Consider the following 18269-nt stretch of genomic DNA (forward strand, 5'->3'; position numbering starts at 1 on the left):
GAGTGTGTCCTTCTAAACCCATTCATGCATATAGATTTCCTTCGCATAACCAAGGTCATGAAATACATAGTGTCCCATACTGTATCATTAATATGTAGAGGGCAGCTTCGCCATGAAAAAGTGTAGATTGGCTGCACTCTTACTGGTTGTATAGTATTCCATTATGCGCATATGCTATCACTTATTTCATGAATTCCCTATAGAAAAGCATTTAGGTTGGTTCTAATGCTTTGCACAATGTCACAATGAACATCTTTGTCCAATTTCCTTTGGGCAATTATTTCCTTCAGACAATTGACAAAAAGTTGGATTGTGGAGCTCCAGTTTTGGTTCCTATCCAACTGAGCACCCAGATGGTTTTGCAATTTACACCCCTGTCAATGAAGTATGAGAGGCTGGTTTCTTGTTAGTCTAGACCAGCATTTGCAAAAGCATAGCCTGAAGGCTAAATCCAGCCCAAAGCCTGTTTTTGTAAATAAAGTTTTATTGGAACACAGCCACGCTCTGCAGTCTATGACTGCTTTTTTTTGTGTGTGTGTGTGAGGAAGACCAGCCCTGTGCTAACATCCAATGCCAATCCTCCTCTTTTTTGCTAAGGAAGACTGGCCCTGGGCTAACATCCGTGCCCATCTTCCTCTACTTTATATGGGACGCCGCCACAGCACGGCTTAACAAGCGGTGTGTCGGTGTGCGCCCGGGATCCGAACTGGCGAACCCCGGGCCGCCGCAGCAGAGCGCGTGCACTTAACCGCTCGCGCCACCGGGCCGGCCCCCGTCTACGACTGCTTTTGCTCTACAATGGTAGAGTTGAGTAATTTTCATAGAGACTGTATGGCCTGCAAAGACAAAAATATTTTTACTGTCTGGCCTTTTACAAAAAAATGGCTAGGCCACCTCTAGTTATTAACTTTATCATCTCTGCCCATCAGAGAGGTTAAAAAAGGTCTCATTGTTTCTTAAATTTGCATTTTTTAAGAGAGGAGTTTACTGTCAGCAGAAGGTCCTTCGTATATAGTTGTCCAGTTTGTGCACTGCACAAGGGCCCCCAGTAGAAGGGCTAAACAGGAGTGGCCCATGCGCTTCTCAAGTCATGTACTGCAGGGCCACGCTGCCAGCGGAGGGCGCCTGGTTCAAATTCGCGCAACGGGGATGTCTGAGCTAGCGCCTTGGTTGGGGACAGTTCTTTTGATGTCCAGGCCAGGTTTAGAGTTTGAGCTTAGGGACTTAGAACGAGGGGTTTAGACTAAGGTTGGGCATTTGTTCAATGGGGCTTCAGGGCTGTACCTATATGATCTAACCAGGCTTTGTATTCAGCCTTCGATTTAGCTTGGGGGCTTAGGACTAGGATTCAACTTAACAGTTTGAAATTCAGACTCAGGCGGAAGCTGGGACTCAGAGTCTAAGGAGAGGGTTGGGGTGGGGAGGGTGGGTCACAGGGCAGATTAGGTTCAAGGATAGAAAACGTGAAACAGCCGAGAGCCGTGGCTCCTTGGCCCACCCAGTAGAGTCTATAAAAGAGGAAATGATGGAGGTCCAGACACAAGTCAGACCCACTTCTCCTGACCCCCACCCCGCCTTCACGCCCTTGCTCACCATCTGCGCTCACCACGGCCCTAATCAGGGTCAGGGTCCCCACGCGGATGGCCTCCTTGCTCATCTCCATCTGGCTGAGGAAGAACTTCATCAGCTCCTTGGGGTAGGAGCGGGCTGCAAGGGAAGGACCACTGTGTCACTCCTACTGAGCCACAGAAGCTGTGCTCAGAGGGGCCAGGACTCCCCAGACTCACAGCGGCCTCGGGGGGGCCTCACCGAGGGCTATGAAGCAGTGCACGATCTCCACCAGGTTCTGGCTGCTGTACTGCTGCTGGGCGGGGGCCTTGGCGCACACCTGGGGAGGGGGCGTGCAGCGGGGGCAGATGAGATCACAGCCGGGACAGGGGACGCAGGCGCAGGGGCAGCCCAGCCTGTCTGTGCCGGGGCCACGTGGGCACCACGGCCTCGCACCCCGCGGGATGCAGGAGGCACATGAGTGAGGGGGGCTCCACCACCACCTTACTCTACGCCCTGGTCAGCCACACTATCTCCTGCAATCCAGTTCCCGCTGAACTGCCCTGAGAATGCCACACACAGCCAAGCTCGCCAGCCTCACCTGGACATGAAGTTCGATGAAAATGGTGTGTAGCTGCATCTGGGGGATGGGGGTGTTGGTGATAACTGACACTTCCAGGATCTGCCTTAAGACCTGAAAGGATGGGCAGATGGTAACAGATGACCTTCTACCAACTTGGAGTCAAACTCTAGACCCTTGCTTCTCGGCGTGGTCCATTGACCAGAGGCATCAGCATCCCAGGCCTGCTGAAACCCACTGTGTTTCAACCAGCTCCCAAGCGACTCCTGTGCACAATAAAGCTTGGGAAGCACTGTGCTGGGCGACCGAGCATGGCATTCAAGGCTTTTTTCACCTTTCTCTCCTATATACCTGGAGGTAAATCCCATTCTTTAGCCAGAACAATCTATAGAGGCTTCCCTAAGTCCGTCACGTCCATTTCTGCTCCTAGCTTTTACAGCTGAGGGCCACGCTTCATCTGCAGATGAGGGACCCTTTGTAATAGACATCAGCCCAGGTCACGCCTCCACTCAGAACACTGCAATGGCTCCATCTCCCACAGGTTAAAAGCTGTCATGGAGGCGGAGTCAAGACGGCGGCGTAAGCAGACTCGAACTCACCTCCTCCCGTGGACACAGCCAATTTACAACTACTCGTGGAAAAATTACCCCTGAGACAGAACTGAAAACTGGATGAGAGGAACTCCTGCAACAAGGGACAATCCTAACTGGGGTAGAAGAGGCAGAGACTCCCTTCTGGAGAGGAAAAACGCAGCCTTCACAAGCCGCCAGCTTCACGGCCGCCGGGAGCAGCCCACAGGTACGCAGCCTCCCTGGAGGCGCGGGGCCCTGAGCCGGGGAGCGCCCCCGCTGTGGGCATTTTGTGGACCCAGCACAATCGACACCAGCGGCATAATATCTGGCTTTGCCTGCTACTAAAGCATTGGGTAGCACCCCCAGAAAACCCGGTTCACAAAGAAACTAAAACTGGCTCTTAAAGGGCCCGCGCGCAAACTCACCCGTTTCAGGAAGCACCCTAAAATCACCAGAAAGAAAGGTGCACAGTGCTTTGGTGACAAGAGACTCACCTAATAGGCCCTGAGTGCATCTCAGTGAGGGGTGAGACCTCTCCAGGGACTGCGACATTGGCGGCGGCCATTGTTATGGCCTGGTGTGGGCGTGCTGACACAGACACCATTGGAGTTCTCCCTGAGGTCTGCTAGCCCAGGGTCTGCCCCACCCGCTAGAGCACCGATTTAATCCAGCTCAGCCAGGGCAGGCAGTCCACCCTAGAGACTGGCCCCACCCAACAACAAGCCCTCAGGCAACTTGTGGGCCTGCATAGATTGGTGACTGGATTCTCTGCAGCCTGGCAACTGAGCCAACTTGAGCGGGGCAGGGTGTGCACAAGGAGCGGGTGGAGAGTGTGGGGCGGTGGCAGAGTGTGTGGGGCTCCCGCCGTGGAGAGACTGGGTCCGCTTGGGGAGGTCGGGGCACTCACACGGGGCAGGACTTTGTTGACTGTGTGTGTGGACCTGTGGGCGGCAGGGCTTCTCAGCCGCAGAAGGCTTGTGCTTCTCAAAGACCCACATAGGAGGTTTGCTCCACCTTCCAAAACCTGAAACAATTGGGTGCTCCTGTGCCTGAGGCCAGCCCCACCCAGCTGCAATCCTCAGAGAGCTGACAAGAGACCTAATAGTCTAGAGGCTTACAGCAATTGTAAGGCCCTGAGCCTAACAACCTGCCATGGTGGGGGCCTACTCACTTAAAAGAAATACTGCAACACAAATGTGGTATTAGAACTTGCAGCCAACTGTGCTGGGGCTCCCCACAGCTGATAAAGAGACTGAAGGGCCCACAACAACTACAAGCAGCTGAGCATTACAACAGCTGGCCAGGAGCATAACTCAGCCTCCCTGGGTGCCTACAGAGAGAGCAAACAGGCCACAGCAGAAGGATACACGTAGCCCACATAGGGGTCACCCCTGGAACATTGAGAAATGAGGGAAGCACACTGGAAGCCTCCTAAGGCATCACTTACATAAGGTCACCTATCCAAGAGCAGGAGACGTAGCTGACCTACATAATATGTAGACACAAGCACAGGGAAAGAGGCAAAATGAAGAGGCAAAAGAATACATTCCAAGTGAGGGAACAGGACAAAACCCCAGAAAAGGAACTAAGTGAAACAGAAATGAGCAACCTACCCGACAGAGAGTTCAAACTAAGAGTGTTAAGGACGCTCACTGATCTGGGGAGAAGAACAGATGAACTCAGTGAGAATGTCAACAAAGAAATGGAAGATATAAAAAAGAACCAATCAGAAATGAAGAATACAATACTGGAAATGAAAAATTCATTAGAGGGACTCAAAAGCAGAGTAGAGGATACAGAAGAACGGATCTGTGAGCTGGACGAAAGACTAGAAGAAATTACCCGAGGTGAACAGGTAAAAGAGAAGAGAATTAAAAAGACTGAGGACACTCTAAGGGACCTCTGGGACAACATCAAGTGCACTAACATCCATGTTATAGGTGTCCCGGAAGGAGAAGAGCGAGACAAGGGGTCAGAGAATCTATTTCAAGAAATAATAGATGAAAACTTCCCTAACCTAAGGAAGGAAACAGACATCCAGGTACAGGAAGCACAGAGAGCCCCAAACAAGATAAACCCAAAGAGGCCCACACCAAGACACATCATAATCAAAATGTCCAGAATTAAAGATAAAGAGAGAATCCTAAAAGCCGCAAGAGAATGTCAAGTTACATACAAAGAAAACCCCATAAGGCTATCAGCTGACTTCTCAGCAGAAACCTTACAGGCTAGAAGAGAACGGCATGATATATTTAAAGTGCTAAAAGGAAAAAACTTACAGCCAAGAATACTCTACCCAGCAAGGTTATCATTCACAATGGAAGGAGAGATCACAATTTTCCCAGATAAGCAAAAATTAAAGGAGTTTGTCACCAAGAAACCAGTGCTACAAGAAATGTTAAAGGGACTGATTTAAGGGGAAAAGAGAAGACCACAAATAGGAAAAATCATCTATTTCCATGATTAGAACGTAATGGATACAAATGCACAACAAAGAGGTTAGATATGATATCAAAAACATGAGGGAGGAGGGGAGTTAAAGAGTACAGCTTTCAGACAGAGGTCAAACTAAAGTGACCATCAATTCTGTATAGAAGACGAAAGGAACAGAGAAGTACTACTAAAACACTGAGAAAAAAAAAAGTTAAAAAATGGCAGTAACTACATAATTATCAATAGCTACTTTAAACGTCAATGGACTAAATGCTCCAATTAAAAGGCATAAGGTGGCTGACTGGATAAAAAAAACAAGACCCATATATATGCTGCATACAAGAGACACACTTCAGACCTAAAGACACTCACAAACTGAAAGTGAAGGGATGGAAAAAGATACTCCATGCAAATGGCAATGAAAAGAAAGCTGGGGTAGCAGTACTCATATCAGACAAAATAGACTTTAAAACAAAAACTGTAAAAAGAGACAAAGAAGGGCATTACATAATGATCAAGGGAACAATCCAACAAGAGGATATAACACTTGTAAATATCTACACACCCAATGTAGGTGCACCTAAATATATAAAACAATTATTAACAGACATAAAAACAGAAATAGACAGTAACACAATAATAGTAGGGGACTTTAACACTCCACTTACACCAACGGATAGATCATCCAAACAGAAGATCAATAAGGAAACATTGGCCTTAAACGACACACTACAACAGATGGACCTAGTAGATATATACAGAGCATTCCATCCAAAAACCGAAAAATACACGTTCTTTTCAAAGGCACATGGAACATTCTCCAGGATTGATCACATATTAGGCCACAAAACAAGTCTCCATAAATTTAAGAAGATTGAAATAATACCAAGCATCTTTTCTGACCACAACGGTATGAAACTAGAAATCAACTATAGAAAGAAAATCAGAAAAGCCACAAATATGTGGAGATTAAACAAAATGCTACTGAACAACGACTGGGTTAACGAAGAAATCAAAGAAGAAATCAAAAAATACCTGGAGACAAATGAAAATGAAAATACGACATGCCAGAATTTATGGGATACAGCAAAAGCAGTTCTAAGAGGGAAGTTTATAGCGATACAGGCCTATCTCAACAAACAAGAAAAATCTCAAATAAACAATCTAACAATGCACCTGAAGGAACTGGAAAAAGAAGAACAAACAAAGCCCAAAATCAGTAGAAGAAGGGAAATAATAAAAATCAGAGCAGAAATAAATGAAATAGAGACCAAAAACAATAGAAAAATTAATAAAACCAAGAGCTGGTTCTTTGAAAAGATCAACAAAATTGACAAACCTTTAGCTAGACTCACCAAGAAAAAAAGAGAGAAGGCACAAATAAGTAAAATCAGAAATGAAAGAGGAGAGGTTACAACAGACACCTCAGAAATACAAAAGATTATAAGAGAATACTATGAAAAGCTATATGCCAACCAATTCGACAATCTGGAAGAAATGGATAAATTCTTAGAATCATACAACCTTCCAAAACTGGATCAAGAAGAAGTAGAGAATTTGAATAGACCAATCACCAGTAAGGAGTTCGAAACAGTAATCACAAACCTCCCCAAAAATAAAAGTCCAGGACCAGATGGCTTCCCTGGTGAATTCTACCAAACATTCAAAGAAGACTTAATACCTATCCTTCTCAAACTCTTCCAAAAAATTGAGGAGGGGCGGAAGCTCCCTAACTCATTCTACGAAGCTGACATTACCCTGATACCAAAACCAGACAAGGACAACACAAAAAAAGAAAATTACAGGCCAATATCACTGATGAACATCGATGCAAAAATCCTCAATAAAATACTAGCAAATCGCATACAACAATATGTTAAAATGATTATACACCATGATCAAGTGGGATTTATTCCAGGGATGCAGGGATGGTTTAACATTCGCAAATCAATCAACGTAATACACCACATTAATAAAATGAAGAATAAAAATCACATGATCATCTCAATAGATGCAGAGAAAGCATTTGACAAGATACAGCATCCATTTATGATAAAAACTCTGAATAAAATGGGTATAGAAGGAAAGTACCTCAACATAATAAAGACCATATATGAGAAACCCACAGCTAATATCATCCTCAATGGTAAAAAACTGAAAGCCATCCCTCTAAGAACAGGAACCAGACAAGGATGCCCACTGTCACCACTCCTATTTAACATAGTACTCAAAGTCCTAGCCAGAGCAATCAGGCAAGAGAAAGAAATAAAAGGGATCCAAATTGGAAAGGAAGAAGTGAAACTGTCACTATTTGCAGGTGACATGATTTTATATATAGAAAACCCTAAAGAATCCACCAGAAAACTTTTAGAAGTAATAAACGAATATGGTAAAGTTGCAGGATACAAAATCAACATACAAAAATCAGTTGCATTTCTGTACACTAACAACGAAGTAGCAGAAAGAGAAATTAAGAATACCATCCCATTTACAATTGCAACAAAAAGAACAAAATACCTAGGAATAAACTTAACCAAAGAGGTGAAAGATCTGTACACCGAAAACTATGAAACATTTCTGAAAGAAATTGAAGAAGACACAAAGAAATGGAAAGATATTCCATGCTCTTGGATTGGAAGAATTAACATAGTTAAGATGTCCATACTTCCTAAAGCCATCTATAGATTCAATGCAATCCCTATCAAAGTTCCAACAACATTTTTCACAGAAATAGAACAAAGAATCCTAACATTTATATGGAACAACAAAAGACCCCGAATAGCTAAAGGAATCCTGAGAAAAAAGAACAAAGCTGGAGGTATCACACTCCCTGATTTCAAAATATACTACAAAGCTGTAGTAACCAAAACAGCATGGTACTGGCACCAAAACAGACACACAGATCAATGGAATAGAATCGAAAGCCCAGAAATAAACCCACACATCTATGGACAGCTAATCTTTGACAAAGGAGCCAAGAACATACAATGGGGAAAAGAAAGTCTCTTCAACAAATGGTGTTGGGAAAACTGGATAGCCATATGCAAAAAAATGAAAGTAGACCCTTACCTTACACCATACACAAAAATTAACTCCAAATGGATTAAAGACTTGAATGTAAGACCTGAAACTGTGAAACTTCTAGAAGAAAACATAGGCAGTACGCTCTTCGACATCTGTCTTAGCAACATCTTTTCAAACACCACGTCTGACCGGGCAAGAGAAACAATAGAAAAAATAAACAAATGGGACTACATCAAACTAAAAAACTTCTGCACAGCAAAGGAAACCATCAAGAAAACGAAAAGACAACCTAACAATTGGGAGAAGATATTTGAAAACCATACTTCTGATAAGGGCTTAATCTCAAAAATATATAAAGAACTCATGCATCTTACCAACAAAAAAACTACCAACCCAATTAAAAAATGGGCAAAAGACCTGAACAGACATTTCTCCCAAGAAGATATACAGATGGCCAATAGACACATGAAAAAATGTTCAAAATCACTAACTATCAGGGAAATGCAAATCAAAACTACAATGAGATATCACCTGACGCCCGTCAGAATGGCTATAATTAACAAGACAGGAAACAACATGTGTTGGAGAGGATGTGGAGAGAAGGGAACTCTCATACACTGCTGGTGGGAGTGCAAACTGGTGCAGCCACTATGGAAAACAGTATGGAGATTCCTCAAAAAATCAAGGATAGAACTACCATATGATCCAGCTATCCCACTGCTGGGTATTTATCCAAAGAACTTGAAAACACCAATTTGTAAAGGTACATGCACCCATGTGTTCATTGCAGCGTTATTCACAATAGCCAAGACTTGGAAGCAACCTAAGTGCCCATCAAGGGATGAATGGATAAAGAAGATGTGGTATATATACACAATGGAATACTACTCAGCCATAAGAAACGATGAAATCCAGCCATTTGTGACATCATGGATGGGCATTGAGGGTATAATGCAAAGTGAAATAAGTCAGAGGGAGAAGGTCAAATACCGTATGATTTCCTTCATTAAGTAGTAGATAATAACAACAATAAACAAACACATAGGGACAGAGATTGGATTGGTGGTTACCAGAGGGGAAGGGGGGAGGGAGGAGGGTGAAAGGGATAATTCAGTACATGTGTGTGGTGATGGGTTGTAATTAGTATTTTGGTGGTGAACATGATGTAATCTATGCAGAAATAGAAGTACAATGATGTACACCTGAAATTTATACAATGTTATAAACCAACGTTACTGCAATAAACAAAAAATTTAAATTAATTAATTAATTAATTAAAAAAAAAAAAAGCTGTCATGGGTTGAATGGTGTCCCCTCAAAATTTGTGTCCACCTGAAACCTCTGAATGTGACCGTATTTGGAAATAGAGTCTTTGCAGGTGTAATTAGTTAAGGACCTTGAGACGAGGTCATCCTGGGTTCAGGGTGGGCCTTAAACCCGGTGACTGGTGTCCTTATAAGAAGAGGTGAGGACACAGAGAGAGACACGGAGAAGACGGCCGTTTGAAGATGGAGGGGAGATTGGAGGGATGCTACCACAAGCCTAGCAACACGTGGGGCCACCAGAAGGTGGAAGAGGTGAGAAACAATTCTTCCCTAGAGCCCTCAGGAGGAGCACAGCCCTGCCAGCACCTTGATTTTGGACATCTGGCCTCCAGACTATGAGAGAATAAATTTCCGTTGTTTTAAGCCACGCACCTCATGGTTCTTTGTTATAGCAGTGCTAGGAAACTGACACAAAGGCCACGACCTCACTGTGGCCTCCAAGACTCTGGGATCTCATCCCTTCCACCTGGAACAGCAGCATTTGTTTCCTACAAACCCCACAAGTGCCAGGCCCCGTGGCCCCTTGTAGGGCACGGGTGTTGGGTCTGCTGTCGGATGTCATAATATCTGACACCCTCACCCTCCCCCCGGATGACAGCCCCTGGGACGCCCGGCCGTTGCCCGCCTGGCCCTCACCTGGGTGACGAAGAGGGCCTCCAGGCTGCCCTGGTACTCCGCCAGCAGCAGGGGAATGTAGTCGTACACCTGCTCCCGCAGGTCGTCGTTGGGCAGGAGGAGGTTCAGCATGGGCTTCAGGGCCTTGATGACCCCCAGCTTCACCTACCACGGGAGAGCGCCTCATACTCCTCGGCCCAGGCCCCCTGGCAATGCCCAGCGATGTCAGCCCCACCCGCGGAATCGAGGACCCATGACAGAGCGGCCCCTGGAAGGGGTCGAGGCCTCGCCTGAGGCCCCGCAGGTGAGCGGTGAGGCCAGACTGCCCCAGCGAGTCCCAGCTTTGTCGTTTAGGCAACTAGGGCAGGTACTTAACCTCTCTGTGCCTCAGTTTCCTCGTTTGTAAAACAGTCCTACAGCATAGAGTTGGAGTGGGAATAGCTGCCGTAGGTAAACTGTGTGCAGAGATCCCAGCATGCAGGTGACATCGACCCTCGTCTAGCAACTCCCGGGGCTTTATCAAGCCAGCCTCCTGAGGCCCCAGGCCATGCGGTTCGGCATCACCAGCTCCCGGCTCTGCCATTGGTCAGCTCACCGTCTCTCTGGGGCTCTGGGAATGAGGCTGGACCCAGTGGTCTCCCAGCCCTCCCAGCCCCACAGGCTGGGGAGCCGTGACCTGGGGGGACCACGGGCCCCCCCTGAGAAGGGTGTGTCTCACCTCCGGGTTGTGGTTCCTCAGCCACACAGTCACAAAATAGCGATATAGTGGGAACAGCTTCATAGCAAACTGGTCCTCAGTCATCACAGGGTACATCATGCTGTCCTCCAGATGCCTCAGGTAAAACTGCACGGTCTCACAGAAGGTCTCCATGGCTACGGGCATGGGGGGATGCAGTGAGCACCAGAGGGGCAGGAGCAGGACGAAGCCTTCCCAGGCCACAGCGTCCAGGCCGGAGAGCTCACACGCTTCCAAAGGGGTGTCAAGCACACAGCTGTGTCCAGGCCCCATCCTTTGAGATTCACATGCAAGGGTCAAGGGTGGGGGCTGGAATATGACTCGTTACTCACATCCTGGGGATTCCAACGCAGAGAATGGTAAACATATTTGCCCTATTTTTATCAAGTATCAGGGATTTGGGGGCCAAAAACATTAAGTAATCAGAACCTGGGGCAAGGCAAGCCGATGTAAATAGCATCGAAGACCTGCCCAAGTCAGGCCCAACGTGGAGATATTTTCCCTGGTCTCTCTCCTGTGACTCCCATCACCCTTCTCCAGTCTTCTCCCGAAACTCTTAACTACAGAGCAAGCTAAACTAAGTCACAGTGACAGCTTCTTCCGTCTGAGCCCCGATTTCCTAAAAGCCTCCACCATGGTTCAGAGACAATCAGAGGCCACACAAAGTAGGAGATTGAGGAAATGTTTGGGAATATATGAGCAACCCACCTCTTGTTCAATGACCCCTCTGCCTGTTTACCCCACATCCCCCTCCAGCACCCTGACCGGGCCAGACCTGTAGGCCCAAGAGGGACACGTACCGCCACAGATCACCTGGCGGATCTTGGCTTCGTTGGCAAGTCTCAGCATGGTGAATATGGTGGCCAGGGTGATGCCCATGTATGGCATGAACTCGAACACTGTGGGGTGGGGGAGGAGTTGCAGGGAGGCGGGGTGGGGTGGGACTCAGCAGGGAGAAGGCGGAGAGGACAACCCCACCGCCCACACCTCCAGCTCCCCACAGTGCAGAGCCAGGGAATCCCTTTGCGCCGTCTGGGGCCACAGGAAATAGTGTGGAAGTCAGTACGAGGTAAAAAGAGTGAGGTAGACGTGGGTGAAGAGGAAAGGAAGACAAGAAAGAAGGGAGGTCGGGGGACGGAAGGATGAGGAGGAGCAGAGACAGAGCCACAGGGAAGAGCAGGAGAGGCAGGAAGTGAGAGAGAGCGGAGACTCAGAGTGTGGGAGCTCAGAGCACATCCAGACCCCGCATATAGAGGTCTGATTCCTTTAGGTGTCCCCATCTATATGTTACGCCTGCCCACTGCTCACCAAACGTGTCCCAGCCTGACCACCATCACCTCCCATTTACACATCTCCCATCCCTTCTCCATCCACACACAGATAGAATGGTCTTCTGGAAGCTAAGTTTCATCAGGCAATTCTGAAGCCTAAAATCCCTCAATAGCTTTCTAGTGCCCACCAGGCCCTGTAACTCTCCGACCTCATTTCACACCATCAGCCTAACTCCAGCCGTCTAACTCCAGCCACAGTGACCTCTCAGCTCTTCAGAGAAACCAAGCTTTTTCCTGCCTCAGGGCCTTTGTACATGATGTTCTATTAGTGCAGGATGTTCTCCCCCATCCTGTTCTTCACACAGATATCATCATCTCATCCTCCAGGTCACACCTCAATGAGGTTCCCACAGAGATGAGGTCCCCTCCCCTCATCCTGATCTCAAACAGCCACCTGGCTGTTCTCTTCATACCTGCCATCTCATATTATGATCACTGATTTTCTTATTTACTTGTTTATGGTCCTTTATGAGGACAGGGACCGTGCATGTTTCACTCACTGACATGGGCCAGCACCCCCCAAAATGCCTGCATGGAGCAGGAGCTCAGTGCATGTCTGTGCAATGACAGGAGAGTGAGGGAGAGAGAAAGGAAAGAAAGAGAGAAAGGAAGATGAGAAGACAGAGAAGAATGGAGCCAGAGAGTGAGAGAGGAGAGAGAGATTTGGAGGACAAGGAATGACTAAGGAATAAAGAGACATAAATGAGAGGTGGAAACAGAGAGAGTCTTAACAACTTAGAGAGACACACAAGAGATGAAAAGAAGAAAGAGAAAGATAAGAAAAGAGAGAAATGGAAAGGGGCAGCGGCTGAGACAGGGACAGAGACAGAGAGAGGCAGAGAGCAGGAGGGAGCCCCGGGCCGGCCTGAGGGGCCACACTGGGGCTGAGGACCGTGGAACCCCACCATTGCCGTTGGCCAGCTTCGCCAGAGTGATGATGACAAACTCGTCGGTGAGGTTGAGGGGCTTGAGGTGATGCTGCAGCTCATACATGACCAAGCTGAAGTGGTTTCGGGACAGAGCAACCAGGGTGTCACTGGCGACCTCTGCCCTCATGTAGCCCTCCATCTGTAGGGAGACAGGAGAGGGATATGTGGTGCCACCATCAGCTGGGCCTTCACAAAAGCCCTCCTGCCCCACGCCCACTCCAGCCCCACTGGGCTCCCTTGGGCTCGCTCAGCCCATCCTTGCCCCATGAAGTAACTGGACAAGGGCCTTGGGCATCTCAGGCCGTGCCTACCAGTGGCCCAGCCCCTGGGATGGCAGGGAGTGGGGCACTGATAGAGCCCGGGGCTCTACTACCTCCAAGATCTCCCTCATCTCCTTGGAGGCGATGGCGACCAGCCTCTGGACGCACTGCTCCTCCAGCTCCCCCTCCTGCTGGATGATCTCCTGGAGGATGTTGTAAATGTTGACTTTGCGCTGAGTGGAAATCTGGGAAACAAGTATGGCAGGTGGGAAGATCCTGGACTGGACCATGGGGCCTGGGACAGACCCAACCCTGCCCAAGCACACAGTCCCCCATCTTCTTCTTCCCACTGGTCCTCCTCCTATATACCCCATCTGGCGGATGCCCAAGCCTCAGACCCCGACTCTTCCATCTCCAACACTTCCCCCTTCCCCTCCTTCCATCCAACTCAACCAACTGGCCCTGTCAGTGTGGCCTGCAAATCTGTTCTCTCTTCCCTGTTTTCAGTCTGGCAACTCAGGAAGGCAAGTGTCAAGTGGCCAGCATACAAGGTCCTCCACAAACATGGCGGTGGCCCTCTCGAAAGTCCAAGAAGGCAGGTCGGCCCTGCCCTTTGCCCTAGTGAGGGAGCATTTGAGACCAGGAAATGTGCCTCTTAGTTTTGATTCCTATATAGCCCTTTTTACCATTTTAAATGAACTGGTTTAGGATAGAATTGAACAAATAGATTGGGCAACCCAGATCACGCCTGAAGAGTGGTATTTGAGAATAACTCATTTATTGGGTTTGCCAAGGCAGTCTTAAGGAATGAGGGTTGACTTTATATGTGAGCTGTTGCCTGAAAAGACCTCTGGGAAAATGGGTTCCTCCCTCAGGTGGTAAGAAAATCAATTCCCAGCAGTCAAGACCTTAGCAAATTTGGGGACCTCAGGAAGAGAGGAATTCACCCAAATTTGCACGTGCTTGTAGTGAAATCGGGTACAGAGAGTCTTGGCCTTGCTTTCCTGGTCTTGGTATAGCAAGTAATAGAGGCTTGTAAAGTCCAGTCAGAGACTCCTCGTGAAGGCTCCTGGAAGGAAGAGAACTGTGTGGCCTTAGCTGCTCAGTACTGCATGGCTCTGGATCAGTGTTTCTCAACAATTTTTTTTTTTTTTGCTCCCTAAGAAGACTTCTTAGATATTTTTTTCCTAAATATCGGCCCCCCTGCCATGAAACCTTAATACCACAAATACATATCTGTTTATGTGCTGTATACATCTGTGCTTTACACATTAAAAAGTAAGATTTTCTTCGCCTCCCCCCCCCAAAAAAACACCAATTCTACCTTCTTCCGGACAGTATGCCTCCCACTGAGAATGCACACTCTAGATTTTCACAGCAAACTCAAAGAGGCCTGTATGCTTGATTAACACTCTTGCTGCACCTATATAGAACAGCCAGGCAAATTAAAATAAGACCAGCCTTTTCCATGATCGAGATGAATCTTTGGAGAATATTTATGGTCACAAGATAAAAATTGTCTTAGATCTGGAAACCAGCAAAAAAACAGATATTGTGTGGCCTTCTGGAGGAGAGCTTGGTGCCGTCTGGCAGCTGCTCTGGGATTATCGGGCCTGTAGGAGCACTTGCCTTTGCTCACCCGTGATTGTCTAGCCTATGTTAGAGCTCCACAGGCATAGAAGTTAAGTGGTAGGAAACTGTTAACAATGCAAATGTTTCCTCCATAGCAATGAAAATGATTCTTGTTCATGGCAATGCAAATGAATTTTGTCTGGTAAGGAATATAAATCTCTATAAGTGAAATTCTGATTTTAACAGATTTTACAGGTTTAACAGATTTAAGATCTTACTCGTTCCTTCACTAATTAATGAACAACTAAAGTCTTTGACACATTAATTTTCAAAATACACCTGTTTGCTGATTGCTTGTTTATTGCCACTGATCACTGATTACAGCCTGGGTATTAATCATGTTTTTTAATTTTCCATATTTCTTGATTCCTTGACATCTTGGGGCTGCCCTGACCGTGGAGAGACTGTCCAGGTTTAGCCAATTGCTAGAGATAGCAAACAACTCACCCACGAACAAGCTAGTCAAATGCAAACCAACCAACTCAGAGCCCACACCCCAAACACCTCCTCCATCAGGCGTTCACACTCTGGACCACTCTCCACCTGCCCTAATCACCCCAGGCCAAGTACCAGACAACTGGGCACAGCCTCTATGCCCCAGAGACCACTGAAATTATTCAGACTCACCAATCCTAAGCCTGCTCACCCTGCCTTGCCTGATCCTCCCCTGCAGAGGCCACAATAAAGACTCTTGCCCATGTTTTCACCTCTCTCCTTCTGCCTCCCGCCCAACCCTGGTGCTTCCTCATGTGGCCCTGCAGGGCATGGCCTGCCCCTGCCCACCTCTTGGGATCTGTGAGTAACCAACTATCTTTTCAAGGGTAATCATCTGCTGAGCTGTTGGCCTCACCACTCCTGAATAGTAATAAAACCTACATTTTAAAGGTCTGTTATGAAAACCCTTTGCCTATGCTCCCTGACTCCAGCACACCTTCCTCATGGCTACCACACATCCCTCTGTAAAGAACTCCTGTGCTACACACCCTCAGAGCCTAAAGGATGGTCTAAAATCCAGCAGTTCTCAAAGTGTGGTCTCCAGACCAAACAGCTGCAGCAGCACCTGGGAACTTGTCAGAAATGCAGATTCTCAGGCCCTACCCAGACCTGCTGAGTCCAAAACTCTCAGGATGCGTCCCAGCAATCTGGGCCTTAACAAGCCCTCCAGGGGATTCTGATGCTCTGGTCCCAACTCTACCCTGTCATATAAGACCCACCACGATCTCCAGTTACACTTTACATCACTCACTTCAACATCCTCTACACTAGCCCCCTACCCCAGCTAAACAGTCTTCTCACTGGCAAAGCATCCCTGCTCCCTGGCTCTGGTGTGTCTTTGCTGTCCCATGTCCACCTGCTTCCCTCCTGCTCAACATCTTTGTAACTCATGTGCTCTGGGACGATGGCTCCCACACCCACTGGGTCAGAATACAGGGGAGATTTTAAAACTTGTAAAAGCCCCAGGCCCCAGGAGGTCCTCAAAGAATAGGAACCTCCCAGTCCTGCCCAGCTCTGTACCCCAGTACCAAGCCCCACACCTGCAACAGTCAGTAATGTGTGCTGAGTGGTGGAGGGATGTGCAAACAGCCATGGGTGGCTGGGCTCCGAGGAGCAGCTGAAGGTGAGGAGGCCCTACCTTTGGCACCTGCAGGCAGCGGATGAGAGCGTTCATCACCACAGAGGGCTCGGTGGTGGCCTTCTCCGTGATTATCACCGAGGCCAGCGTCTTCCGCATGTCAGGACCTTCCCCAGCAGTGTCCATCTTTGCTGACTCACTGTCCATGATGTTGAGGAGGTTTGTGACTTGCTGGAATGTACCTGAGACAAGGTGGCACAGGTGTAGTGCTGAGATGACCATTACAGGAGGTGTCCCTTGTGCCTGGCCTCCCCGACACCCGCACAGCCCTAGCTGCACCCGTGGCGTGATTGGGCAGGGACCATCCTATCCACTGGACAGATGGAGAAACTGAGACGCAGCTGGGACTTGTCCTCAAGGAGTTAGTGGCTGAGATGGGGCACGAATGCAGGGATGGAGGTGACTTTCTTACCACCGTCATCTAGCTCCAGAGGTTCCAGGTCCTCTGTTTCCTCTGACACATCCTCGTTTGAGTCTATTGCTGCTTCTGCCATCTCTTCCTCAAGCTCTTTTGGGATCAACAAGATTTTTCAAATAGTTGGTGTGTTGACATACACTAAGAAGACCCCCAAAGAGTCACATCCTGCATAATCCTCTCCCCTGGAATGTGGACAGAACCCGTGACTTGGTTAGACCCAAATTCTAACCAACAGAATATGGCAAAGGTGATGGGAAGCCACCCCTATGATCACATGTCATATAAGACTCCATCTTGGCAGACTGGAGAGAGATGCTTCTGCTGACCTTGAAAAGTAAGCAGCCAGGACATAAACTGCCCATGGTGGGGGCCGCATGACGTACAACTGAGGGCCTCAGTCCTGCAACCACAAGGAGCTGAATTCTGCCAACAACCACGTGAGCTTGGAAGAGGACTGAGCTCCAGAAAAGATGCAGCTAGCCAGCACCTTGAGTGAAGCCTGTGAGACCCCAAGCAAAGCACCCCCCTAAGCTGTGCCCAGACTTTTGACCCATGGAAACTGTAAGATAATAAATGAGTGTTGTTCTAAGCACTAAGTTTATGGGGATTTGTTACACAGCAATAGATAACTAATACACTTGCTTAAGAAGGACCCTCCCTCCCTCTTTTCTAGACACTGAAAATTAATGATGAATAAGAAATCCACCTCAGCAGCTCTCATCGCTCCTCTCAAGGGGCTCTCTCAACAACAGCAGCTTCTTAAGGGTTGGCAAACACTAATGTCAAGATGGAGGATTAAAAGTGCCTAGATCCTTTCTCCTTCTGTCTCAGACTCCTCATCCTCAAACCTTCACCATCCTGGGGCCCTGCACCAAGCTGTGCTCTTTCCCTCCTGGAAATCCTTTAAAGATCTACTCCAGGACCCAAATACTGACCTTTTCTCAGAGTCCTCTCCTGGATGGAATCAAAATACACCACAAGAAAAATCTCCGTTCTTTGCCTAATACACATCAATGGTAATGTGGACAACAGTAGGATGGGTTGTCAAGAAGTGAGACAGTTGGGCTCCTCAGTCGTAACTCAGATCTCCAGGCAGGGTGGGCAGGGTTCGTTAGAATCATCACTGTTAGGCCCCAGACCCTTGGAACTTTGAGATCCAACTGCCTCCCTGAGTCTTTATCAACTGAGGGCTTTGAGGAGCGTGTAGGGTCCTGCGATAAAAACCCCACATTA

At 47.7% G+C, this 18269-nt stretch overlaps 1 protein-coding gene across 3 annotated transcripts in view; it reads right to left on the bottom strand.

The window, feature by feature from the left end:
- Positions 1-18047, bottom strand: part of MROH2A (maestro heat like repeat family member 2A) — a 60304-nt gene extending 42257 nt beyond the window's left edge. For 2 of the 3 annotated variants that reach the window (XM_004427704.3, XM_087424657.1), the window contains exons 1-11: positions 17972-18047; positions 17031-17126; positions 16619-16800; positions 13467-13598; positions 13070-13232; positions 11634-11732; positions 10816-10970; positions 10119-10262; positions 2150-2242; positions 1810-1888; positions 1594-1707 (exon numbers count right to left, since the gene is read on the bottom strand). In XM_004427704.3, coding sequence (XP_004427761.2) covers positions 1594-1707; positions 1810-1888; positions 2150-2242; positions 10119-10262; positions 10816-10970; positions 11634-11732; positions 13070-13232; positions 13467-13598; positions 16619-16800; positions 17031-17126; positions 17972-18047 — 1333 coding nt within the window. Of the gene's footprint in view, positions 1-1593; positions 1708-1809; positions 1889-2149; positions 2243-10118; positions 10263-10815; positions 10971-11633; positions 11733-13069; positions 13233-13466; positions 13599-16618; positions 16801-17030; positions 17127-17971 lie in introns of those variants that run through there. The other variant, XM_087424658.1, reaches the window with a different exon arrangement.
- Positions 18048-18269: the final 222 nt, after the last annotated feature.

Source organism: Ceratotherium simum, chromosome 37, assembly GCF_057802395.1.
Source record: "Ceratotherium simum simum isolate JZ-2026a chromosome 37, ASM5780239v1, whole genome shotgun sequence".
NCBI lineage: Eukaryota > Metazoa > Chordata > Mammalia > Perissodactyla > Rhinocerotidae > Ceratotherium > Ceratotherium simum.